The sequence below is a fragment of the Mustelus asterias genome, unplaced genomic scaffold (genome assembly GCF_964213995.1).
Source record: "Mustelus asterias unplaced genomic scaffold, sMusAst1.hap1.1 HAP1_SCAFFOLD_571, whole genome shotgun sequence".
In the NCBI taxonomy this organism is placed as follows: Eukaryota; Metazoa; Chordata; class Chondrichthyes; order Carcharhiniformes; family Triakidae; genus Mustelus; species Mustelus asterias.
In genome coordinates, this window is record NW_027590521.1 from 174215 (window position 1) to 201514 (window position 27300).

The 27300-nt window shown below is 46.1% G+C and overlaps 1 protein-coding gene across 1 annotated transcript; it reads right to left on the reverse strand.

Moving 5' to 3' along the window:
- Positions 1 to 735: 735 nt before the first annotated feature.
- LOC144487069 (SWI/SNF-related matrix-associated actin-dependent regulator of chromatin subfamily A member 5-like) lies at positions 736 to 18748 on the reverse strand (the record flags this gene model as incomplete). Its single annotated transcript, XM_078205128.1, has 6 exons — positions 736 to 915; positions 11451 to 11606; positions 13866 to 14045; positions 14757 to 14857; positions 16626 to 16726; positions 18621 to 18748. Coding segments are annotated over 6 exons (846 nt in total), but the record flags the coding sequence as incomplete, so codon positions are not given.
- Between the last annotated feature and the right edge of the window lie 8552 nt (positions 18749 to 27300).

Sequence of the window (27300 nt, forward strand, 5' to 3'; positions counted from 1 at the left end):
CTCTCTGACGATGAATCTGGATTGAAATGCTCTCTGAAAGGTTTCTGTCTGACCATTTTAAATCATGTCACCCTGTGACCACTGTTTGTGGTGATCACTGATTCACATTGAGAAATGAGGCTGGGGGCAGTGGTGGGAGATGGAAGCAATCACAGTCAGTTGTCAGTGCACTGAATTTGGGGAGCGGAACCACGGTCTCCCAGCAGGATAGGCTGCAGGGAAAATACACACAGCAAGATCCCACAAGCAAACTGCTCTGTTACCCTCCCGGTCCCCCTCTCTCACTGTTACCCTCCAGTTCCCATTTCTCTCTCTGATAACTCACAATCAAAGGAGAACGATGGGAGACAGAGAGAGAGAGAGCAGGAAAACCCACAATCTCATCCTGAATAAAATGACTTATTTTGTTTTTAACCATCGAGTTCTCCCACTTCAGCACAGACACTGTTCGGGAATGAAGCAAATACAAAAGGACATTCTGAGGGCCCTCTGAGATTAGGCCTTGAATTGAGGCCTAGTCACAGAGGCTGCATTAAACCTCGGGACAGAGAACAGTTTTCTCCCCCCCCCCCTCCCCCAGTGAATGAGGACAATCCTCTCCAGCCCCGAAACTGCCCCAGACACGACTGGAAGGAGTGAGGGGGAAAAGGGACCCAGTGATCCCCAAAGACACAACTTTGCAGCATTCTCTCATGCCTTCCAAAGAGAAATAGGTTGAAACACTGTAATTGAACCTTAGACAAACGGTACAGTCACTGTCAAGCTGCTTTTCTCATTACTTACTGCAGACGAATTGAAGACATCCAGGAGGAGGAAGTTGAGCAGAGCCCAGAGTTCGTGCAGGTTGTTCTGAAGTGGTGAATCCGTGAGCAATAATCCATTTGTTGTTTTAAATTCTCTCACTATTTCAGAGAGCTGTAAATTTAGCAGATTTAAAAACATGACGGTACAAACTGGGTACAAGTTTGAATCATACTCCTGGCACAACTGTAGATTCAGACTGCAGTTAAAAGTTCGCTGATCTTTTAGGTGTTTATTCGTGTCTGTCATTTCTCCAATGAATTCAGATATAGTGGCACCAAATGCTTTGCATTAGGAAGCAAAAAGCAAGTGTAGTAATAGAACATCAAGATTACAAACGGTTATCTATAACTTGCAAGACGGGAATATGGAAACTTCCAGAGCCGTCCACAATTGAATGGCATTTCTTTCAAATCGAAGCAATGGTTGTGGAAGGAGCAGCTGGTTAAAAAGCAATGGTTGTGGAAGGAGCAGCTGGTTAAAAAGCAATGGTTGTGGAAGGAGCAGCTGGTTAAAAAGCAATGGTTGTGGAAGGAGCAGCTGGTTAAAAAGCAATGGTTGTGGAAGGAGCAGCTGGTTAAAAAGCAATGGTTGTGGAAGGGGCAGCTGGTTAAAAAGCAATGATTGTGGAAGGAGCAGCTGGTTAAAAAGCAATGGTTGTGGAAGGGACAGCTGGTTAAAAAGCAATGGTTGTGGAAGGAGCAGCTGGTTAAAAAGCAATGGTTGTGGAAGGAGCAGCTGGTTAAAAAGCAATGGTTGTGGAAGGAGCAGCTGGTTAAAAAGCAATGGTTGTGGAAGGAGCAGCTGGTTAAAAAGCAATGGTTGTGGAAGGGACAGCTGGTTAAAAAGCAATGGTTGTGGAAGGAGCAGGTGGTTAAAAAGCAATGGTTGTGGAAGGAGCAGCTGGTTAAAAAGCAATGGTTGTGGAAGGGACAGCTGGTTAAAAAGCAATGGTTGTGGAAGGAGCAGCTGGTTAAAAAGCAATGGTTGTGGAAGGAGCAGCTGGTTAAAAAGCAATGGTTGTGGAAGGGACAGCTGGTTAAAAAGCAATGGTTGTGGAAGGAGCAGCTGGTTAAAAAGCAATGGTTGTGGAAGGAGCAGCTGGTTAAAAAGCAATGGCTGTGGAAGGGACAGCTGGTTAAAAAGCAATGGTTGTGGAAGGAGCAGCTGGTTAAAAAGCAATGGTTGTGGAAGGGACAGCTGGTTAAAAAGCAATGGTTGTGGAAGGAGCAGCTGGTTAAAAAGCAATGGTTGTGGAAGGAGCAGCTGGTTAAAAAGCAATAGTTGTGGAAGGGAAGCTGGTTAAAAAGCAATGGTTGTGGAAGGAGCAGCTGGTTAAAAAGCAATGGTTGTGGAAGGGAAGCTGGTTAAAAAGCAATGGTTGTGGAAGGGAAGCTGGTTAAAAAGCAATGGTTGTGGAAGGGAAGCTGGTTAAAAAGCAATGGTTGTGGAAGGGACAGCTGGTTAAAAAGCAATGGTTGTGGAAGGGAAGCTGGTTAAAAAGCAATGGTTGTGGAAGGGGCAGCTGGTTAAAAAGCAATGGTTGTGGAAGGAGCAGCTGGTTAAAAAGCAATGGTTGTGGAAGGGACAGCTGGTTAAAAAGCAATGGTTGTGGAAGGGACAGCTGGTTAAAAAGCAATGGTTGTGGAAGGAGCAGCTGGTTAAAAAGCAATGGTTGTGGAAGGAGCAGCTGGTTAAAAAGCAATGGTTGTGGAAGGGGCAGCTGGTTAAAAAGCAATGGTTGTGGAAGGGAGAGCTGGTTAAAAAGCAATGGTTGTGGAAGGGACAGCTGGTTAAAAAGAAATGGTTGTGGAAGGAGCAGCTGGTTAAAAAGCAATGGTTGTGGAAGGAGCAGCTGGTTAAAAAGCAATGGTTGTGGAAGGAGCAGCTGGTTAAAAAGCAATGGTTGTGGAAGGAGCAGCTGGTTAAAAAGCAATGGTTGTGGAAGGGACAGCTGGTTAAAAAGCAATGGTTGTGGAAGGGACAGCTGGTTAAAAAGCAATGGTTCTGGGAGGAGCAGCTGGTTAAAAAGCAATGGTTGTGGAAGGGACAGCTGGTTAAAAAGCAATGGTTGTGGAAGGGACAGCTGGTTAAAAAGCAATGGTTGTGGAAGGAGCAGCTGGTTAAAAAGCAATGGTTGTGGAAGGAGCAGCTGGTTATAAAGCAATGGTTGCGGAAGGGACAGCTGGTTAAAAAGCAATGGTTGTGGAAGGAGCAGCTGGTTAAAAAGCAATGGTTGTGGAAGGAGCAGCTGGTTAAAAAGCAATGGTTGTGGAAGGAGCAGCTGGTTAAAAAGCAATGGTTGTGGAAGGGACAGCTGGTTAAAAAGCAATGGTTGTTGAAGGAGCAGCTGGTTAAAAAGCAATGGTTGTGGAAGGGACAGCTGGTTAAAAAGCAATGGCTGTGGAAGGAGCAGCTGGTTAAAAAGCAATGGTTGTGGAAGGAGCAGCTGGTTAAAAAGCAATGGTTGTGGAAGGAGCAGCTGGTTAAAAAGCAATGGTTGTGGAAGGAGCAGCTGGTTAAAAAGCAATGGTTGTGGAAGGAGCAGCTGGTTAAAAAGCAATGGTTGTGGAAGGAGCAGCTGGTTAAAAAGCAATGGTTGTGGAAGGAGCAGCTGGTTAAAAAGCAATGGTTGTGGAAGGAGCAGCTGGTTAAAAAGCAATGGTTGTGGAAGGGGCAGCTGGTTAAAAAGCAATGGTTGTGGAAGGAGCAGCTGGTTAAAAAGCAATGGTTGTGGAAGGAGCAGCTGGTTAAAAAGCAATGGTTGTGGAAGGAGCAGCTGGTTAAAAAGCAATGGTTGTGGAAGGGACAGCTGGTTAAAAAGCAATGGTTGTGGAAGGAGCAGCTGGTTATAAAGCAATGGTTGTGGAAGGAGCAGCTGGTTAAAAAGCAATGGTTGTGGAAGGGACAGCTGGTTAAAAAGCAATGGTTGTGGAAGGAGCAGCTGGTTAAAAAGCAATGGTTGTGGAAGGAGCAGCTGGTTAAAAAGCAATGGTTGTGGAAGGAGCAGCTGGTTAAAAAGCAATGGTTGTGGAAGGAGCAGCTGGTTAAAAAGCAATGGCTGTGGAAGGAGCAGCTGGTTAAAAAGCAATGGTTGTGGAAGGGACAGCTGGTTAAAAAGCAATGGTTGTGGAAGGAGCAGCTGGTTAAAAAGCAATGGTTGTGGAAGGAGCAGCTGGTTAAAAAGCAATGGTTGTGGAAGGAGCAGCTGGTTAAAAAGCAATGGTTGTGGAAGGGACAGCTGGTTAAAAAGCAATGGTTGTGGAAGGGGCAGCTGGTTAAAAAGCAATGGTTGTGGAAGGGACAGTTGGTTAAAAAGCAATGGTTGTGGAAGGGACAGCTGGTTAAAAAGCAATGGTTGTGGAAGGAGCAGCTGGTTAAAAAGCAATGGTTGTGGAAGGGGCAGCTGGTTAAAAAGCAATGGTTGTGGAAGGAGCAGCTGGTTAAAAAGCAATGGTTGTGGAAGGAGCAGCTGGTTAAAAAGCAATGGTTGTGGAAGGAGCAGCTGGTTAAAAAGCAATGGTTGCGGAAGGAGCAGCTGGTTAAAAAGCAATGGTTGTGGAAGGAGCAGCTGGTTAAAAAGCAATGGTTGTGGAAGGAGCAGCTGGTTAAAAAGCAATGGTTGTGGAAGGAGCAGCTGGTTAAAAAGCAATGGTTGTGGAAGGAGCAGCTGGTTAAAAAGCAATGGTTGTGGAAGGAGCAGCTGGTTAAAAAGCAATGGTTGTGGAAGGAGCAGCTGGTTAAAAAGCAATGGTTGTGGAAGGAGCAGCTGGTTAAAAAGCAATGGTTGTGGAAGGGACAGCTGGTTAAAAAGCAATGGTTGTGGAAGGAGCAGCTGGTTAAAAAGCAATGGTTGTGGAAGGAGCAGCTGGTTAAAAAGCAATGGTTGTGGAAGGGAGAGCTGGTTAAAAAGCAATGGTTGTGGAAGGAGCAGCTGGTTAAAAAGCAATGGTTGTGGAAGGGGCAGCTGGTTAAAAAGCAATGGTTGTGGAAGGAGCAGCTGGTTGTAAAGCAATGGTTGTGGAAGGGACAGCTGGTTAAAAAGCAATGGTTGGGGAAGGTGCAGCTGGTTAAAAAGCAATGGTTGGGGAAGGTGCAGCTGGTTAAAAAGCAATGGTTGTGGAAGGGGCAGCTGGTTAAAAAGCAATGGTTGGGGAAGGTGCAGCTGGTTAAAAAGCAATGGTTGTGGAAGGAGCAGCTGGTTAAAAAGCAATGGTTGTGGAAGGAGCAGCTGGTTAAAAAGCAATGGCTGTGGAAGGGACAGCTGGTTAAAAAGCAATGGTTGTGGAAGGAGCAGCTGGTTAAAAGGCAATGGTTGTGGAAGGAGCAGCTGGTTAAAAAGCAATGGTTGTGGAAGGAGCAGCTGGTTAAAAAGCAATGGTTGTGGAAGGAGCAGCTGGTTAAAAAGCAATGGTTGTGGAAGGGGCAGCTGGTTAAAAAGCAATGGTTGTGGAAGGGGCAGCTGGTTAAAAAGCAATGGTTGTGGAAGGAGCAGCTGGTTAAAAAGCAATGGTTGTGGAAGGAGCAGCTGGTTAAAAAGCAATGGTTGTGGAAGGAGCAGCTGGTTAAAAAGCAATGGTTGTGGAAGGGACAGCTGGTTAAAAAGCAATGGTTGTGGAAGGGACAGCTGGTTAAAAAGCAATGGTTGTGGAAGGAGCAGCTGGTTAAAAAGCAATGGTTGTGGAAGGAGCAGCTGGTTAAAAAGCAATGGTTGTGGAAGGGGCAGCTGGTTAAAAAGCAATGGTTGTGGAAGGAGCAGCTGGTTAAAAAGCAATGGTTGTGGAAGGAGCAGCTGGTTAAAAAGCAATGGTTGTGGAAGGAGCAGCTGGTTAAAAAGCAATGGTTGTGGAAGGGACAGCTGGTTAAAAAGCAATGGTTGTGGAAGGGACAGCTGGTTAAAAAGCAATGGTTGTGGAAGGAGCAGCTGGTTAAAAAGCAATGGTTGTGGAAGGAGCAGCTGGTTAAAAAGCAATGGTTGTGGAAGGGGCAGCTGGTTAAAAAGCAATGGTTGTGGAAGGAGCAGCTGGTTAAAAAGCAATGGTTGTGGAAGGAGCAGCTGGTTAAAAAGCAATGGTTGTGGAAGGAGCAGCTGGTTAAAAAGCAATGGTTGTGGAAGGAGCAGCTGGTTAAAAGGCAATGGTTGTGGAAGGAGCAGCTGGTTAAAAAGCAATGGTTGTGGAAGGAGCAGCTGGTTAAAAAGCAATGGTTGTGGAAGGAGCAGCTGGTTAAAAAGCAATGGTTGTGGAAGGAGCAGCTGGTTATAAAGCAATGGTTGTGGAAGGAGCAGCTGGTTAAAAAGCAATGGTTGTGGAAGGAGCAGCTGGTTAAAAAGCAATGGTTGTGGAAGGAGCAGCTGGTTAAAAAGCAATGGTTGTGGAAGGAGCAGCTGGTTAAAAAGCAATGGTTGTGGAAGGGACAGCTGGTTAAAAAGCAATGGTTGTGGAAGGAGCAGCTGGTTAAAAAGCAATGGTTGTGGAAGGAGCAGCTGGTTAAAAAGCAATGGTTGTGGAAGGAGCAGCTGGTTAAAAAGCAATGGTTGTGGAAGGGACAGCTGGTTAAAAAGCAATGGTGTGGAAGGAGCAGCTGGTTAAAAAGCAATGGTTGTGGAAGGGACAGCTGGTTAAAAAGCAATGGTTGTGGAAGGAGCAGCTGGTTAAAAAGCAATGGTTGTGGAAGGAGCAGCTGGTTAAAAAGCAATGGTTGTGGAAGGAGCAGCTGGTTAAAAAGCAATGGTTGTGGAAGGAGTAGCTGGTTAAAAAGCAATGGTTGTGGAAGGAGCAGCTGGTTAAAAAGCAATGGTTGTGGAAGGGACAGCTGGTTAAAAAGCAATGGTTGTGGAAGGGACAGCTGGTTAAAAAGCAATGGTTGTGGAAGGAGCAGCTGGTTAAAAAGCAATGGTTGTGGAAGGGACAGCTGGTTAAAAAGCAATGGTTGTGGAAGGGGCAGCTGGTTAAAAAGCAATGGTTGTGGAAGGAGCAGCTGGTTAAAAAGCAATGGTTGTGGAAGGGACAGCTGGTTAAAAAGCAATGGTTGTGGAAGGAGCAGCTGGTTAAAAAGCAATGGTTGTGGAAGGGACAGCTGGTTAAAAAGCAATGGTTGTGGAAGGAGCAGCTGGTTAAAAAGCAATGGTTGTGGAAGGAGCAGCTGGTTAAAAAGCAATGGTTGTGGAAGGGACAGCTGGTTAAAAAGCAATGGTTGTGGAAGGAGCAGCTGGTTAAAAAGCAATGGTTGTGGAAGGAGCAGCTGGTTAAAAAGCAATGGTTGTGGAAGGAGTAGCTGGTTAAAAAGCAATGGTTGTGGAAGGAGCAGCTGGTTAAAAAGCAATGGTTGTGGAAGGGACAGCTGGTTAAAAAGCAATGGTTGTGGAAGGGACACCTGGTTAAAAAGCAATGGTTGTGGAAGGAGCAGCTGGTTAAAAAGCAATGGTTGTGGAAGGAGCAGCTGGTTAAAAAGCAATGGTTGTGGAAGGAGCAGCTGGTTAAAAAGCAATGGTTGTGGAAGGGACAGCTGGTTAAAAAGCAATGGTTGTGGAAGGAGCAGCTGGTTAAAAAGCAATGGTTGTGGAAGGGACAGCTGGTTAAAAAGCAATGGCTGTGGAAGGAGCAGCTGGTTAAAAAGCAATGGTTGTGGAAGGGACAGCTGGTTAAAAAGCAATGGTTGTGGAAGGAGCAGCTGGTTAAAAAGCAATGGTTGTGGAAGGGACAGCTGGTTAAAAAGCAATGGTTGTGGAAGGGACAGCTGGTTAAAAAGCAATGGTTGTGGAAGGAGCAGCTGGTTAAAAAGCAATGGTTGTGGAAGGGACAGCTGGTTAAAAAGCAATGGTTGTGGAAGGAGCAGCTGGTTAAAAAGCAATGGTTTTGGAAGGAGCAGCTGGTTAAAAAGCAATGGTTGTGGAAGGAGCAGCTGGTTAAAAAGCAATGGTTGTGGAAGGAGCAGCTGGTTAAAAATCTTTTAAAACAAGATCACACTCCGGTCTGAATAAGCAGATCTGATCTTTGATTTTCAATTCAAATATTTCCACTCCACTCTTCCACTGGTGTTAAAACCCAGAGATTAACTATCGAGCCTCAATAATTAATGGTGCAATAACTTTCCCAGAAGTTTCTGAACCCCTGGAGTCATTTGGTTGAATATGGCACAGCGGTTCGCACTGCTGCCTCACAGCAACAGGGACCAGTGTTTGATTTCCGGCTTGGGTAACTGTGTGGAGTCCACATGTTCTCCCCATGACTGTGTGGGTTTCCTCCGGGTGCTCCGGTTTCCTCCCACAGTCCGGAAGACATGCTGGTTAGGGTGCATTGGCTGTGCTCAGTGTAACCCGAACAGGCGCCAGAGTGTTGCGACCAGGGGATTTTCACAGTAGCTTCATTACAGTGTTAATGTAAGCCTACTTGTGACACTGATAAACTTTAACTTAAAAAATGATTGTCTGCATTGAACCGGGCCAAGTGTTAGATTTGGTTGTGGGAGAGCACTTTGGAGATAGTGACCACAATTCGGTGTCTTTTGTTATTGCAATGGAGAGGGATAGGGCCGTACGGCAGGGCAAGGTTTACAATTGGGGGAGAGGTAATTATGATGCGATTAGGCAAGAAGTAGGGGGCATAAGTTGGGAACAGACACTGTCAGGGAAAGGAACTAATGAAAAGTGGAACTTTTTCAAGGAACAAATACTGGGTGTCCTTGATAGGTATGTCCCTGTCAGGCAGGGAGGAAATGGCCGAGTGAGGGAACCATAGTTCACAAAAGAGGTGGAATGTCTTGTGAAAAGGAAGAGGGAAGCTTATGTAGGGATGAGGAAACAAGGTTCAGATGGCTCGATTGAGGGTTACAAGTTAGCAAGGAATGAGCTGAAAAAGGGGCTTAGGAGAGCTAGGAGGGGACATGAGAAGTCCTTGGCAGGTCGGATCAAGGAAAACCCCAAGGATTTTTACTCTTATGTGAGGAATAAAAGAATGACCAGGGTGAGGTTAGGGCCGGTCAAGGACAGTAGTGGGAACTTGTGTATGGAGTCAGTAGAGATAGGCGAGGTGATGAATGAATACTTTTCTTCAGTGTTCACCAAGGAGAGGGGCCATCTTTTTGAGGAAGAGAAGGTGTTACAGGCTCATAGGCTGGAGGAAATAGATGTTCGGAGGGAGGATGTCCTGGCAGTTTTGAATAAACTGAAGGTCGATAAGTCCCCTGGGCCTGATGAAATGTATCCTAGGATTCTTTGGGAGGCAAGGGATGAGATTGCAGAGCCTTTGGCTTTGATCTTTGGGTCCTCGCTATCCACGGGGATGGTGCCAGAGGACTGGAGAATGGCGAATGTTGTTCCTCTGTTGAAGAAAGGGAATAGAAATGACCCTGGTGATTAAAGACCGGTTAGTCTTACTTCGGTGGTTGGTAAATTGATGGAAAAGGACCTTAGAGATGGGATTTACGACCATTTAGAAAGATTCGGATTAATCCGGAATAGTCAGCACGGATTCGTGAAGAGCAAGTCGTGCCTCACAAATTTGATCGAATTTTTTGAGGAGGTAACTAAGTGTGTTGATGAAGGTAGGGCAGTTGATGTCATATACATGGATTTTAGTAAGGCGTTTGATAAGGTCCCCCATGGTCGGCTTATGATGAAAGTGAGGAGGTGTGGGATAGAGGGAAAGTTGGCCGATTGGATAGGTAACTGGCTGTCTGATCGAAGACAGAGGGTGGTGGTTGATGGAAAATTTTCGGATTGGAGGCAGGTTGCTAGCGGAATGCCGCAGGGATCAGTGCTTGGTCCTCTGCTCTTTGTGATTTTTATTAATGACTTAGAGGAGGGGGCTGAAGGGTGGATCAGTAAATTTGCTGATGACACCAAGATTGGTGGAGTAGTGGATGAGGTGGAGGGCTGTTGTAGGCTGCAAAGAGACATAGATCGGATGCAAAGTTGGACTGAAAAATGGCAAATGGAGTTTAACCCTGATAAATGTGAGGTGATTCATTTTGGGAGGACTAATTTAAATGTGGATTACAGGGTCAAAGGTAGGGTTCTGAAGACTGTGGAGGAACAGAGAGATCTTGGGCTTCATATCCACAGATCTCTAAAGGTTGCCACTCAAGTGGATAGAGCTGTGAAGAAGGCCTATAGTGTGTTAGCTTTTATTAACAGGGGGTTGGAGTTCAAGAGCCGTGGGGTTATGCTGCAACTGTACAGGACCTTGGTGAGACCACATTTGGAATATTGTGTGCAGTTCTGGTCACCTCACTATAAGAAGGATGTGGAAGCGCTGGAAAGAGTGCAGAGGAGATTTACCAGGATGCTGCCTGGTTTGGAGGGTAGGTATTATGAGGAAAGGTTGAGGGAGCTAGGGCTGTTCTCTTTGGAGCGGAGGAGGCTGAGGGGAGACTTAATAGAGGTTTATAAAATGATGAAGGAGATAGATAGAGTGAACGTTCAAGGACTATTTCATGGGGTGGATGGAGCTATTACAAGGGGGCATAACTATAGGGTTCGTGGTGGGAGATACAGGAAGGATATCAGAGGTAGGTTCTTTACGCAGAGTGGTTGGGGTGTGGAATGGACTGCCTGCAGTGATAGTGGAGTCAGACACTTTAGGAACATTTAAGCGGTTATTGGATAGGCACATGGAGCACACCAGGATGATAGGGAGTGGGATAGCTTGATCTTGGTTTCAGATAAAGCTCGGCACAACATCGTGGGCCGAAGGGCCTGTTCTGTGCTGTACTGTTCTATGTTCTATGCATTGGATTGTGAGATTAAAGCGCTCTTTTCCTCAAGATTCGCATTCCATCTGTGACAATAAATAACCCTTTTAATTTAGCTCTTAAAGCTTTGATGGAAGTGCGAAGGAACAGGGAAAGCAGCAAATAACAATTATATTAACCATGAGTACTCAAAATGTATCGTTTTCCTTCATTTCAAAATCTCTTTTCCTGGATTTCGCTCCAACCCTTTGTTCCAATCTTCCTGTCCTTCATTATCTCATTCACCAGAGAACAGTCACTGCCATCCACACTGAATTCTTTTTTACTGTTCTTTGCCACTCCGTCTTACCCCGTCTTTGCATTCCCCTCTCCAGGAGAACAGTGTGCAGCAAACTTCTGTGCCTCATTTTCTGTCTGGCCCCACACATAACTGCACCTTGCTCAAAAATAACCTCACTCCATGATATATAACCGAGAATGTGACACATGGTTTACAAAGTTTTAAAGTTTATTTATTAGTGGCACAAGTCGGCTTACATTAACACTGCAATGAAGTTACTCTGAAAATCCCCTAGTCGCCAGACTTCGGTCCACTGAGAATTTAGCACGGACAAAGCACGTAACCAGCAATTTTTTTGGACCGTGGTAGGAAACGGGAGCACCCGGAGGAAACCCACGCAAACACGGGGAGAACGTGTAAACTCCACACAGACGATGACCCAAGCTGGGAATCGAACCTGGGTCGCTGGCGCTGTGAGGCAGCAGTGCGAACCACCAAGCTACCATGTCGCCCCCTGCTCATGTCCCCATGCTACAAATCAAGCCTGCGTTTCTCCCCAATTCACCTGAAGATGAGGCAGAAAATGTAGCATTCACTACAATGGTAGCCATTAACTCTGGTGGAAATGGACGGGATGGGGAAGAGAGCAGAGAAAATGAAGGGAAAACACACTTACCTTGGGTTTCCCATTTTTGATCCTGTCGGCTTCATCTATAACCAGATATCGCCAATTAAATATTTTGAAAACAGATTTCTCCTTGATGAGCATTTCACACGACGTCACACAGGCATCCCACTCTCCAGGAAGGAGGACATCTCTGATGAAAGCTGCCTGATAAAGTAAGAAGTGGGTTACATTTCAGTTTTCCAAACACCAGAAATTTATTTTTCTAGAATACAATTGGGATGCAGCAGAAACAGATCTGATCACAGGCATTAATCAGACAAATTTAGCTGAATAAAACACTGACGTTGGGGTTTTCCAGCCCCACCAGCAGTGAGCAGTGTCAAGGGCAGGACAGGCAAAGGTGGAGAGCGGCCAAAGGGCAATTGGCTCTTGGCAACTCTACAAACCATAGAATCCCTACAGTGCAGGAAGAGGCCATTCGGCCCATTGAGTCTGCACCGACCACAATCCCACCCAGGCCCTATTCTCCAAACTATAGAATCCCTACAGTGCAGGAAGAGGCCATTCGGCCCATTGAGTCTGCACCGACCACAATCCCACCTAGGCCCTATTCCCGTAACTCCACATATTTATCCTGTTAACCCCCCCTGACACTAGGGTTAATTTAGCATGGCCAATCAACCTAACCTGCACTTCTTTGGACTGTGAGACTTCTGACGAAGGAGCAGCGCTCCGAAAGCGAAAGGCATTTCCTACCAAATAAACCTGTTGGACTTTAACCTGGTGTTGTTAAAACTCTTGCTGTGAGGCAGCAGTGCTAACCACTGTGCCACCACCTCAAGATGTTCCAGCCCAGCACACGATTTTGCCTGCCACTGATGGGGCTGGAAAATCCCGCCCAGAGTGTTGCAAAGCAATGAGAGAGCAATAAATTACTATATAATTGAACATATTTGCAAATTTACACTCAAACGTTGTATGCGTGGCAAATCTCTGATTTTAGTTACGCTGAGCAAAGAAAAGCTGATCTCCAAAGCCAGTCTCAAGGAACCTTGAGGGCTGCCGTTAACACTGGCGACAGATCCATTCTCCGCATGTATGTTGAAAACATGTTTCTGAGAGAGTCGACGAAAGTAAATTCAATCCAGTGGAAGGCAGGATTAATATTAAAGATTGAACAATGGCCAAATGCAACATTTCAATTTGTTAAGTCTAAATTTATTAAAATTGTATCCCAGGGTTTATGAGTCCTTCATTTATTGTACTTTTATGACACAAAGTGCTTGTTCACACAACTGCAATGCTAGTGGTTATTTATTCAGCAATTTAAACAAGGTCATAGAAGTATACAGCATTGAAAAAGCCCCTTCAGCCCAACTTGTCCATGCTGCTCTCCTTTTTTTAAAACCACTTAGCTAGTCCCAATTGCCCACGTTTGGCCCAAATCCCTCCAGACCCATCTAACTGTCTAAATGCTTTTTAAAAAACAAAATTGTACCCGCCTCTATTACTACCTCTGGCAGCTTGTTCCAGACACTCACCACCCTCAGTGAAAAAGTTGCCCCTCTGGACCCTTTCCTATCTCTTCCCTCTCAGCTTAAACCTATGCCCTCTAGTTTGACTCCCCTACCTTTGGGAGGTATTCCAAAATTTGCCATTGTGGTTGATGGAGACTTAGAAGATAATGCGGGGGCTGGATAGGGTGGAGGCGGAGAGCTTCTTTCCACTTAGTAAGGAAGTTAAAACTAGAGGACACAGCCTCAAAATAAAGGGGGGTCGGTTTAAGACAGAGTTGAGGAGGAACTTCTTCTCCCAGAGGGTGGTGAATCTCTGGAATTCTCTGCCCACTGAGGTGGTGGAGGCTACCTCGCTGAATATGTTTAAAGCGCGGATGGATGGATTCCTGATCGGTAAGGGAATTAAGGGTTATGGGGATCAGGCGGGTAAGTGGTACTGATCCACGTCAGATCAGCCATGATCTTATTGAATGGCGGGGCAGGCTCGAGGGGCTAGATGGCCTACTCCTGCTCCTATTTCTTATGTTCTTATGTTCTTATGGGTCAGTGTTTAGTGGTAAAAAGAATCTTGCTCCCCCGTGAATGAACTGACTCTCTCGCGACTTGCCCAACAGATGCTGTCTGTCCTTTGGTACCTCACCCTTGCAGCTTTTTCACACACAGGTTTTGACAGCAAGTGGTTGCGGATTACTGAATTCCTATTTGGTGTATGACAGATGTGGAGATAGCAACCAGCTTTAAGAATCCTGGCTGTTTTTTCTTGTTCCGATGCTGGGGCAGCAAGGGTAGTTGTCCTTTCCCACTGGGGTCGGCCAACATGTGGCAGGAGATCCAACAAGCACTGCACGGATTACTGCCACAACGTGCAATGCATTTTCAAATTAAACTCCATGCATCAGCTGTATTTTCCAACAGTGTTTTTGGGAACATAAAACACAGTTCTTACCCTTTGATCCTTGTCACCTATTAAACAAATAGCTCGAAGAGTCGGTATCCATCTTTTGAACTCAAGCATCCAGTTGTGCAGTGTCGACTTGGGGACGGGAACCATGTGAGGTCCAGGAATGTTTCTATAATGTTTCATGTACCCAAGAAGAGCAATAGTTTGCAAAGTCTTCCCGAGACCCTGTGAAACAAAGTAAAACAATTAATTCTCTGAGAATCAAAGACTGTTTTTTCATCAGTGTTGTCCTGAAGCATTTCTGAAATGTACTGGAAGAAACCATTCGGCCCATCAAGTTTGTTCTGCAATTTAATTCGATTATAGCTTATCTACATCGTAACTCCATTTATCTGCCTTGGTTCCATTTACCTTCACACTAATCTAACAAAAACCTTCGTCTCAGTTTTGACATGTCCAGACTAACCATGCCTCAAGTTTTCCATAAAATAAAAAGCTAGGTTTTGGCAGGAAGGAGGAGAAAACACACGTTCCAGGTTTCCGCTAATCTTTGAATGGTACACCCTCGAACATCCGGGAGAAGATACTTGTTCCCTGTTTAGAAACATCGAAGATAGGAGCAGGAGGAGGCCATTTGGCCCTTCGAGCCTGCTCCGCCATTCATTACGATCATGGCGGATCATCCAACTCAATAGCCTCATCCTGCCCCCCCCCCAATAACCTTTGATCCCATTCACCCCAAGTGCTTTACCGAGCCACCTCTTGAATACATATAATGAATGCTTCACCCCGTTTTGAACCGGGAACCTTTCACGTGAGGCGAACGTGATAACCACTACACTACAGAGACATTTATCTTATTAAATCCTTTAAACGAAACGTCTCACATGCCAACACCAAACAATTGTTAAGTCTACAATCAATGTGTATTCACACCGTTTCATCTGCCAGGATACCATTAATGCCATTCTCAGATAAAGAAATCAGCCAATTCAGTCCACGGATCTGATAGTGGCGGAGTTTCCCTCCTTTTACATCTGTGGAAGAGACCCCAAACATTTAGAGCCTTCAACCGTTGCAAGAGTCTGTACAGAATACAGCTCAAGGGGAAATAAAATCAGTGCCATTACCAAAAGGAAAAGTATTACTGTTTCAGGAACCATTGAACTGAAAGCACCATGATAGCTTGAGACAACAAAAAGCAAGCAGCACAATCCATTTGGTATTAGGGTCTCAATGTTTGCATAAAGAATGTCAGCGTTCAGACGCAGGCTCCAAAACAAAGGTGGTGATTTTCACCACGACGACTACCATTCTATAGCAACTAAATTGACCTATAAAACAAGGCCAAAGTATATACAGAAACATAAACTGTTAAACAGAGCCCCGAAACTTCACTAAGGCAAGTATGAGCAAGATTGGGAGGGCAGAGAGAAGGAATGATGGTGAGGAACCAGTTTACTGGGCTTTGACTGCTTTGTAAGAAATCATTGCATGGACATTACTGGGATTTTGAATATGTTATGAGTATTTGGAGCATTGCGCGCAGTTCTGGTCATCACACTACCAGAAGGACGTGGAAGCTTTGGAGAGAGTGCAAAGAAGGTTCACCAGGATGTTGCCTGGTCTCAAGGGTGTTGGCTATGAGGAGAGGTTGAATAAACTAGGATTGTTTTCATTGGAAAGACAGAGGCTGAGGACAGACCTGATAGAGGTGGACACAATGATGAGAGGCATAGGCAGGGTGGATAGTCAGAAGCTTTTTTCCAAGGGTGGAAGTGTTAATTACAAGGGGGCGCAGGTTCAAGGTGAGAGGGATAAAATTTAAGGGAGATGTCTGGGGGAAGTTTCTCACAGAGTGGTGGGTGCCTGGAATGCACTACCAGGGGAGGTGATGGAAGCAGGCACATTAGCAACATTTAAGAGGCATCCCAACGGGTAAATGAATAGGGAGGGAATAGAGGGATACAGACCCAAATAAGGACAGAAGGGTTTTTCTTTATTTTAGTGAGGGCATCATGATTGGCACAGGCTGGGAGGGCTGGAGGGCCTGTCTTGTGCTGCACTTTTCTTTGTTCTTTGATTGGGGAAATGCCATTTGGGAGAACAGATCATTCAGCTCACCATTTCATAGGGTAAGGAAGTGATTATACATGATTCTCAACACCAAAAGGACAGCATGTTACATGTACGCAATCTGTATGATAATCCAATTATTCCTCATGAAAACAGATGGTTCCTTTTCATGTGGCGCACACTAACATGTTAAAATGGCCGCTAGGACCCCATGAAAAATAAGTTGCATCAGTTTCAACTCAGTTCCTTGGGAGCACTGGTTGAGAGGGCAGAGCTGAACAAAACAAAGAGCAAGGTGAAAGGCTGATATATGAAACACATGTCATACTGGCATGAGGGAGATCTTTCAGCTTTACCCTGCATTTTATTCATGCTGAATCTGACCCCAAAATACTCAATATCCACAATATCCAGTCAGAAAATATGATGTCAGATTACAAGTTAGGCTGGAGTGAGTCCGTGGTGTCTGTCAGCATCAGTAGATTGTTCCATTAAAAATACCCCTTATGCCAATAAACACAGCCAATTAAACCAGGAGAACGGGAGGTGCTGTTTTTGGAGATTGAATTACAACAATCTCAAATGTTCCCACAAGTCTAATTTTGACAAAATTGAACACTGCACACCGATGAATGGTGACTGAAAATGTGAAAGCAATTGGGAAAAGGTCGAGAAAACTGAGCTACATTAACTCATGTATGAAATAATGAATAAAATGGCTTTACACACATGATGGGGATTCTTCAAACCTTGTGCAGACATTGGTTGTCTTGCTGTTTTCTGACAGTAGCTCTTCATCCTCTTCCTGTTCCGTACGACGATGCCGATAGCTAAGAATTAAAAGTGAATTGTTTTGTGCGAGGGGTTACTATTACTTTCCAAACCATTTTAAAAGAGCTGTTACTGCAGTCAATTTCAAATCCACAATCACTTCAGAATAAACAGCACCGTACAAATTATTTTGGAGATTGTGCATCACTTTTGTGGTGAGGATTAGTACATAGAATCCTAAAGTGCAGAAAGAGGCCATTTGGCCCATGGAGTCTGCACCGGCCTCAATCCCACCCAGACCCTATCCCCATAATGCTATGCATTTGCCCTCGCTAGTTCCCCTGACACTAAGGGGCAATTTAGCATGGCCAATTCACCTAACCCTAATCTTTGGACTGCGGGATGAAACCGGAGCACCCGGAGGAAACCCACGCAGACACGGGGAGAATGTGCAAACACTATACAGACAGTGACCCAAGCCGGGACTCGAACCTGGGTCCCTGGAATCCAGGGGAACTGGATTAATTGTTGGATTTCACAGTGATATGTTACAGAGCAGGAATCCAGGGGAACTGGATTAATTGTTAGATTACACAGTGATATGTTACAGAGCAGGAATCCAGGGGAACTGGATTAATTGTTAGATTACACAGTGATATGTTACAGAGCAGGAATCCAGGGGAACTGGATTAATTGTTAGATTACACAGTGATATGTTACAGAGCAGGAATCCAGGGGAACTGGATTAATTGTTAGATTACACAGTGATATGTTACAGAGCAGGAATCCAGGGGAACTGGATTGACTGTCAGAGACATGTCCGTTAGGCTGGCACCAGCATAGGCTCGAGCAGGGCTGACCAACATATTCACTGGGCAAACACACGTCAATGTTTTTCTCACTCAAGGGGCCGATGAGTAAATTTCAGAATGATAAAGTTTGGCACAGCAGAAATTTCAATTAAAAACTAAACTGAGATATGAAAAGAAACAACTTGCTGAGCACAATAATGAGTAATAAATAAAGATGATTATTAGAGTTTAATCCTCATCAATCACAAATTGTTTCTCTCCCACATTTGCTGCAGATTGGCTCAAAAACCTATCAGCAGCAAACATGGGAAAGAAACGGGATGTGATTGGAGGAGCAGCTCCATGCAGATTCTTCCATTCAAACTGAACTGTGTGACTGAGATTCTGGAAACTCGCTCCGGGGGCCGCATTGAGGGGCTTCGAGGGTCACATTCGCCCCTTGGTCCACACGTTGGACAACCCCCTGGGCTACTGCATGTGTTTGATGAGTGAGTAACAATTTGTGTGTTTGGAAAGAGAGCAAACATCATCAGGGAACGAGTGAAGAAGAGTGGAGACATCCAGGTCTTGCCATCCTTACGCCAATGGAAGATGAAGTGCTGGATCAGGAAGGCCTGGGGGCAGAGTGGGTAATTACTGCTGGTGAGATGGGTTGAGTGGGTGGCCTAATGAATGGGCACAGGAGAGCGTCTGGTGAGGACAAAACATAGAGCTTGTTTATCCATCACTGGTCACAGAGAGCAGTCTGAAGGACGTATGGGGATAAGAACAAAATACCTAGGAGCAGCAGAAGGCCATTCGGCCCCTCGAGCATACTCCATCACGGCTGATCTAATTATAGTCTCAATTCTTTTCCCTGTCGCTCCCCCGTAACCCTTGATTCACTTCTCAATCCAAAATCGTTCTTAACTCAGTCTTGAATATATTCAATGACTCTGCCGCCACTCGTATCCAGGGAAAAGAATTCCACTGACCAGCGAACATCTAAAAAATACATTTCTCCTCATCTCAGTCTTCAGGAACTGACAATTACATTTTAAAATCTGTCCCCTTGTTCTGGTCTCTCTTACAAGAAGAAACAGCCTCTCAGCAACCACCCTGTCTCATTCCCTCAGGATATTATTTGTCTCAATGTGATCACCTTTTAATCTTTTGAACTTTAATAGATATTGCTCCAATCTGCTCAATTTTCCCTCGAGAAATAAACCTCTCCATCCCAGGAATCAGCCGAGTGAACTTTCGCTGAACTGGTTCTGATACAATTCTATCCTTTTTTAAGTAAAGAGCTCAACATTATACACATTACTCCAGTTGTGATCTAATGAAGTTCGTGTAAAGCTGCAGCAAAACCTTCTTACTCTTACCTTCCATTCCTATTGCAATTAGAATGTTAAGAAACAGGAGCAGGAGTCATCCATTCTGTCCTTCAAATCCACTCCATCATTCAATGTGACCATGGCTGATCTTTTACTTCAACACCATCCCCAGCATTATCCCTGCATTTCTCGATGTTTTTAACTAGTAAACATATATCAAGCTCAGTCTTGCACAAACTAAATGACTGCCCCCCACAGCTCTCTGGAGCAACAAATTCCAAAGATTCACCAGCATTCTAATGGAAAACAAATACTCCTCATCTCAGTCCCAAATAACTGCCCCTTATTCTCAGACTGTGTCCCAGGTTTCAGACCCTCCAGCAAGGGGAAACATCCTTTCGACATCTGGCCGATTGAGCCCCGTAAAATAGTATAGGTTTGAACAAGTTCAGCTACTATTCTTCGAAAGGCTTGAGAATAAAGTGTTTCTGTTCCTCATACGACAACCCATCTGTCCCTGGACCTATTTTAGTGAACCTTCTTTACATGCCAAGTACATCTTTGCTTCAGTCAGGAGACCAAAACTGTACACAATACTCCAGGTTGGTCTCAGCAAGGCTGCATATAATTGCAGGAAGACATAATTTTCCTCAACTCAAATCCTCCTAGAATGGCTAAAATAACATTTGTTATCTTAATTGCTCGCATCTTAGCTTTCAGTGCCTCATCAACAAGGATATCAAAATATCCTTGGAGTTGTCTTCATAGAATCATAGAAACCCTACAGTACAGAAAGAGGCCATTCGGCCCATCGAGTCTGCACCGACCACAATCCCACCCAGGCCCTACCCCCATATCCCTACATATTTTACCCACTAATCCCTCTAACCTACGCATCTCATGACACTAAGGGCAATTTTAGCACGGCCAATCAACCTAACCCGCACATCTTTGTACTGGATCTTTGGTCTTAATTTCTGTTTTTTCCACAAAATTAGATGATCTCACATTTTTCCACCTTGTAGTCCAGCTGGTAAACGTTTGGCCATTCCGAGCCTCTCCACATCCCCTTGAAACATCTTTGCATCCTCCTCACAATTCAGATTTCCACCTAATTTTCTATTATCCGCAAATTTGGAAATATTATATTTGATCCCCACATCCATATCATTCATGTAGATTCTGAATAGCTGAGACCCAAACAGTGATCCCTGCCGTACTCCACTCGTTAGAGGCTGCCAACCCAAAAATAACCCATTTATTCCACTCCTTTTTTCTGTCCACTAACAAGTTCTCAATCCATGCTGGTATATTCCACCCAATCCCATGTGCTCCAATTTTCTTTAATAATCTCTTGTGTGCGAATCATGCAACTATAGAATCCCTCGTGTAGGAGGTCATAATTCGGCCCATCGAGACACTCTCACGGAGTATCTTACCAAGGTCCGCTCCCCACAACATCAGAAATTTACTCGGGCTAATCCACCTAACCGACATATCTTTGGACACTAAGGGCACTTTTACCATGGCCAATCCATCTACCATGCATATCTTTAGAGTGTGGGTGGGAACCAGAGAACCCAGAGGAAACACAGGTTGATGCGGGGAGAATGTACAAACATCCAGTCACCCCAGACTGGATTTGAACTTGGGTCCCTGGCACTGTGATACAGCTGTACCATCATGCCAGCCTTTCATAAGTCCATGTTGGCCCTGTCTAATCCTGCCATTAATTCCTCAGTGTTCTGTTATCACTTCCTTTACTATAGATTACTGGAGAATCAAAGTCAGACTCACAGATCTGCAGTTACCCGTTTTCCCATTACCCCACATGTTTACACTGCTAATCCCCCTAAACTGCACATCTTGGATACTAAGGGGCAATTTAGCATGCCCAATCCACCTAACCTGCACATTTTCTGCACGGTGGGAGGAAACAGGAGCAGCCGGATGAAACCCACAGAGAAACAAGGAGAACATGTAAACAGACAGTCGCCCAAAGCTGGAATGAATCCGGGTCCCTGACGCTGTGAGGCAGCAGTGCCAACCCCGGTGCCACATCTTCACTTAATCGAATACAGTCATAGAAATCATAGAAACCCTACAGTGCAGAAAGAGGCCATTCGGCCCATCGAGTCTGCACCGACCACAATCCCACCCAGGCCCTACCCCCATATCCCTACACATTTACCCGCTAATCCCTCTAACCTACACATCTCAGGACACTAAGGGACAATTTTAGCATGGCCAATCTACCTAACCCGCATATCTTTGGACTGTGGGAGGAAACCGGAGCACCCGGAGGAAACCCACGCAGACCCGAGGAGAATGTGCAAACTCCACACAGGCAGTGACCCAAGCCGGGAATCGAACCCAGGTCCCTGGAGCTGTGAAGCAGCAGTGCTAACCACTGTGCTACCGTGCCGCCCTTGAATTAGCAACGGCTGGAACACTTCTGCTGCTGATTTTGAAATGAAAGGAATGTACTTTTGTTGGAAATGCCACACGTTCGCACATCACCACATCTCAAAACAGCTTGTTTTGTGTTTGGCACTGGAACGTGCTTCTCCAGGAAATTGCTTGAATACATTCTGTGAACTAATCTTCTTTTCAACTTTTGACAATCTGATTCATGCAAAAGACCTAATCCAGAAGCGAATTATACAGTAACTGGAAGAATCCATCAAAGCATTGACCTACAGGGGGATCTGTGCGTACAAGTGCACAGATCCCTGAAAGTGGCAACACAGGTGGATGAGGTGGTCAAGAAGGCAGACAACATGCTTGTCTTCATCGACCGCAGCATCGAGTATAAAAGTTGGCAAGTTATATTACAGCCGTATGAAGCTTTAGGAAGGCCACATTTGTAATATTGCTTGCAGTTCTGTTCGCCACACGATCAGAAGGATGTGGATGCTTTGGAGAGAGTGCAAAGGTTTACCAGAATGTTGCCTGCTCAAGGAGGGTTAACTTATGAGGAGAGGTTCTATAAACATGGACTGTTTTCACTACAAAAAGGGAGACTGAGGGGTGACCTGATGGAGATATACACAATTATGAGAGGCATCGACATCGTGGATAGTCAGAGACTTTTTCCCAGTGTGGAATGGTCAACTACAAGAGGGCACAGGATGAAGGTGAGAGGGGCAAAGTTTAGGGAAGAGGTGTTGGGAAAGTTTTCACACAGTGGGTGGTGGGTGCCTGGAATGCATTGCCAATGGAGGTGGTGGAAACAGGCACGTTACCAATGTTCAAGGTGTATCTTAATGGACACATGAACAAGAGACGAACAGAGGAATAGAAACCGCATATGGGCAGAAAGTACTGGGTCTGAATAAGGATTAGGAGTCACCACAGGCTTAGTGGGCCGAAGGGCCTGTTACTGTGTTGTGTGGTTCTCTGTTCTTCCGAGTAGATGGACATTAACATCGCCTGTGATTATTGCAGTATGTTTTTACGAGACCCCATTATTTTTCCTGTGTACTTTGTCAGAGATTCTGAATATTGTTAGGGGTCTATAAATGATTCCCACAAGTGACCTTTTAACTTTGCTAATTATTATCTCTACCCAAACTGAGTCTGCATCTTGATCATTGGAACTAAATTCCCCTTTCGCTACTGTCATCTGTTACGAACAGAGAGACTCCACCACCATGTCCTGTCATCTACTCACTCCACCCATTTTCACACATCAATGGATGCTGTGTCTGGGGAGAGCTGTGCACATCTGAGGAGGAGGAGAGGACCATCGAGGGTGCAACTTAAAAGTATTCCTCCAACATAAAGATTTGTGGAATTGATATCCCATTGCTTCGGGATCACAGGGAGAAGCAACAGGAGTCAGAGGAAAAGCAGTTTTCCTTATTCATAACTGACGCCAGTAGTAATGGGCAGTGTTTTTTATACAAATACCAGTGGTGAAATTATATTGTTGAATATTCAGTTATTATAAACACAATCTCACACAGTCTGCTACTTACTGCAGTTTCTGTATTTTACAGTCCGGATTCCTCAGAGCCACAGACAGCAGTTTCACTCCGGAATCTCCCAGGTTATTGTAACTCAGATTCAGATCTATCAGTGAGCGGTTTGTACTGAGAGCAGAGGCCAGGTCCTCGGCAGAAGTATCTGTGAGATCATTACCATTCAGACTGGAGATCAGAGAGAGAAAAATAACAGGAATCAGGGTAAATCCCCAATGTTTTTAAGAATAAGTTTATAAACAATAATAATGTACAGCGCGGGACATTCAAGAAACACAACTTCAGTTGATACAGAAGATCAAATTATATTGATGCTGTAATTCTGAAATATGAATAAAGTATGTTGGAAACTCTCATCAGGTCAGGCAATATCTGTGAAGATAGAAACAGATTTAGTTTGAGAGAAGGAATTTATCCGACTCCAGAATAAGACCAGAGGATGCTGGAAAATCTCAGCAGGTCTGGTAGTCCCTGTAAGTCTTTCATGTGAATCCAGGTCCACACGATGTGGTTGACTCTGGAATGGCCCAGCAAGCAAGCTGCTCAGTTCAAGGGCAGTTAGGGATAGACCACAAGCAAGGAACTGGGAACAATCTGCACAAAATATTGGCCAGTTATTTTCAGTCTGGAAATGTAAAGCTGCCGTTTCGCTCTCAGTCAGGAACAGATCCCAGTTTTACACCAATCTCTGATTTAACAGCACATTGGAGAGCTGGTGCAGACACGATGGGCCAAATGGCCTCCTCCTGCACCAACACTATTCTGTGAAATCTTAGAAAACAGGGAAATGCTGGAATTAAACTCAGCAGGTTCGGCAGCATCTGTGCAGAGAGAGAGAGAAACAGAGTTAACATTTCAGCTCTGTGACCTTTCCTGTGAACTGGGGAAAGTTAGAAATGTAACAGGTTTGGAGAAAGCGGCGGGTGGGACAGGGACGAAAGGAAGGTCTGTGAGAGGGTGGAAGACAGGAGAGATTGAATGAGAGAAAAGTGAACCCCCCCCCCCCCCCCCCAGAGCCAAACTCCCTCAGAGGCTCCCACACTGCATTCCAACAAACTGAACTGGATTGGACTGAATGGGAAGTCATGGGAATGTAACCCTCACTGACTTCATGGATCAAGTACATTTCTGGATGGAAATTAGCTGCACAGACTCCAGCCTGGTTGTTGGTGTGAAACAGGAGCTGATGTCTATCTGTGTGTGTGTGTGTGTGTGTGTGAGTTCCTGCCTGCAGCTCCCAGAGAGTTTAAAATCCTGCATCTGTCTCTCTGCAGAGCTGCTGGTTAAAGACACATTTACAGCATTTATCAGACAGAAACTTCACTCTCATTCTCTCCCTCCCCTCCCCCAGCCAGTGCCTCTGTTAAAAAAAGGCTAAACGCTTTATTTTGCAGCTCTGATCAGTGGTGAATCATTAACCATGAAGCACAGGGCACACACACACACACCCGGACACACAGCATTGTAAATCAGAAGTGGGATTTGTAAACGCAGCAACAAAGAACTTGGCAAGATATTGTTTCAGTTCAGGCAACTTAAGGAAAAGTGAACTTTGCAAGAATCAGCAAAGGGTGCAAACCTGTAGCGGATGGAGTCCTGGATGAACAAGTTGTACAATCCACATTCAGACCTGGCCTCTCTCTCTCTCTCTGGCAGTGCAGGGCTGCTGGTTCATTTAAATCCATCTTCTCTCAGCTCCCAGTGCTGGTGATGTGAAGCTGGGAGTGGGGGGGGAGGGAGAGCCTTGGGATGAACCATTTGCCTGGTGCTCACTAACCCACACACACAAACACCCCCCCCCCCCACTCAGAGACAGATTGGTGTTGGACTGGGCCAGGTAGGAGGAGGTGGGTTCAGGTGAGGTGGAGGAGCTGTGGTTGGATGAGGATTGATTGGGGAGGTGTGGGACTCAGTGAGGTTATAAAAAGGCTGGCGATGCATTGTCCAGTCTCTCCACGTGGGTTGGTAAGAATCAGGTAAGCTGTGTCTTTAAGTGAGTGAGTCAGTGTGTGCTTGCATGGAGTTCCAGCTCTGATATTTTAACCCCCCCTTTCCCAGCACAAAGCCCCTGTTCCTGGATCTCTCTCCCCACCATGGGAGAGGGGATGGAAGGAGTTGGAGAGATCACCGAGGGAAAACATGTGCGATGGTGAGTATGAACCTCTTCACTTTCTGTCTGCACCTTTCCCGCCTCAGCTCTGCTTTTCTCTCTGTTTGCAGCCTCCTCTCAATCTCCCTCTCCATCTTTCTATCTCTCAATCTTTCTCTCTCTAAATCTTTCTCTCTCTATCAATCTTTCTCTCTCAATCTCTCTCTCTCAATCTTTCTCTCTCAATCTCTCTCTGTCTATCTATCTCTCAATCTTTCTCTCTCTCAATCTTTCTCTCTCTGTCTATCTATCTCTCAATCTTTCTCTCTCTCAATCTTTCTCTCTCTCAATCTCTCTCAATCTTTCGCTCTGTCTTTCTCAATCTTTCTCTCTCAATCGTTCTCTCTCTCAATCTTCCTTTCTCTCTCTGTCTCTCTCTCTCTGTCTCTCTCTGTCTGTCTCTGTGTCTTTCTCTGTCTCTCTCTCTGTGTGTCTCTCTCTCTGTGTGTGTCTCTCTCTCTGTCTCTCTCTCTCTCTGTCTCTCTCTCTCTCTGTCTCTCTCTCTCTGTCTCTCTCTGTCTCTGTGTCTTTCTCTGTCTCAATCTTCCCCCCCCCCGAGTTGTCCCCCCCCCCGAGTTTCTCTCTCTCTGTCTCTCTCTGTCTCAATCTTCCCCCCCCCCCGAGTTGTCCCCCCCCGAGTTGTCCCCCCCCCCGAGTTGTCCCCCCCCCGAGTTGCCCCCCCCCCCCCGAGTTGCCCCCCCCCCCCCGAGTTGTTCGTCCCCCCCCCCGAGTTGTTCCCCCCCCCCGAGTTGTCCCCCCCCCCGAGTTGCCCCCCCAAGCTGAATTCCCCCCCCCTTACTGCCAATGCCCTATGGATTCCTCTCTCAGCTCAATTCCCCCCCGAACTCCTCTCCTGAACCCACTCCCAATCCTTTTAAACCCCCCGCCCTCAGTCTCTCACCCCCAAATTCCCCTACCCCCCGCCTCCAGCTTCCCCCCCGCCTCCAGCTTCCCCCCCAAACCCCTCCTTAAATCCCCACTCCAGAAACCCCAATCTTCTTCAATCCCACTAATCACCCCCCCCCCCCTGCTCAGTCTCTCTCAGGCTCCCACCGCCAAAGCCCTCTGAGCCCAAGCTCCCACGAGTCCCTCTGAGCCCCTCCCAATCCTTCTAAACTCCCCGCCCTCAATCTCCCCTAATTCCTCCAAAACCCCTCTTTCCCCCGCCTGATTCCCTGTCCCTCTGCCCCATCTCCTTTCATCCGACTCTAAGCAGCCCCCCCCCTCACCATCTCTGAGACCCACCGCCAACCTGACTCCGCCCCCTGAATCCTCCAAGGTCCTGACCCAATTCCTCACCCCCCCCTCCCAAAGGCTCCCTCTGCCCCCCCTGCCAAACCCAAGCCCCCCTGACGCCTGCACCTAATCCTTCCTAAGTCCTCCCTGCTCCCGAATCCCTCTGAGTCACCGCCCCCCCCCCCCCGAATCCCTCTGCACGCCCCAATTGTAACCCTTCCCCACCCTAAATCCCTCTCAGAATTCCCCCCTCCTGAATGGCTATAAATCCACCCCACCCTCAATCCCTCACATGTCTTCCTCTCAGCCCCCCCCCCCTCCTCCACTGGCAAAGTTCCCCAGGCTGAATGTCCCTCTATGCTCCCCCTCCCCCCGAGCCCTGGCAAACTTCCACTCCCACCCTGTGAACAGCCCCTGGACTGACAGAACCGCCGCCCCTTTATAATTCCTGTTCTCCCCCCCCCCCGGTCAATGCCCCTCCACCCCATTATAAGCAGCTCTGGGTCGAGTTGGATGTGGAAACTGCCCATTTCAAACATTAACGTTCAAATGACTAATTCCCCTGACACTGAGCAGCCTGTGTTATAATATCCCCCACCCCCATCCTGTACAACAGACCCCCTGTCTGATTCCCCCTCCCCCCCGACCCTCTTCCCCCATTGTCCCCTTTCTCTGATAACCCCTGACGCTGGACAGCCTGTGTTATAATATTCCCCCCTCTTGTACAACAGACCTCCTTCCCTCTCTGAATAACAACTCCTGACTCTGAACAAGCAGCTGTGTTACACATTTCCCCCATTTCAGCAGTTTCTGCCCCCCCCCCCCCCCCCCCCCCCCCCCCGCTGTGTTCCTGGCCCTTCGCTGCTTGTCAACAACAAACCCGTGATCTCGCCTGTCCCCCACGAGAGAGCAGAGAGAGGGAGATAAGAGGCAGAGAAGCAGAGAGATATAGAGATGGAGATAGAGAGAATGCTGCTGTAATTCAGACAGAATGATTCACAGAGAGAGGGAAGCAGAGATCAGATACAGAGAGAGATAAGAGGCAGAGAGATTTCGAGATGGAGTTAGAGAGAATGCTGCTGTAATTCAGACAGAGTGAGTCACAGAGGGAAGCAGAGATCAGATACAGAGAGAGAT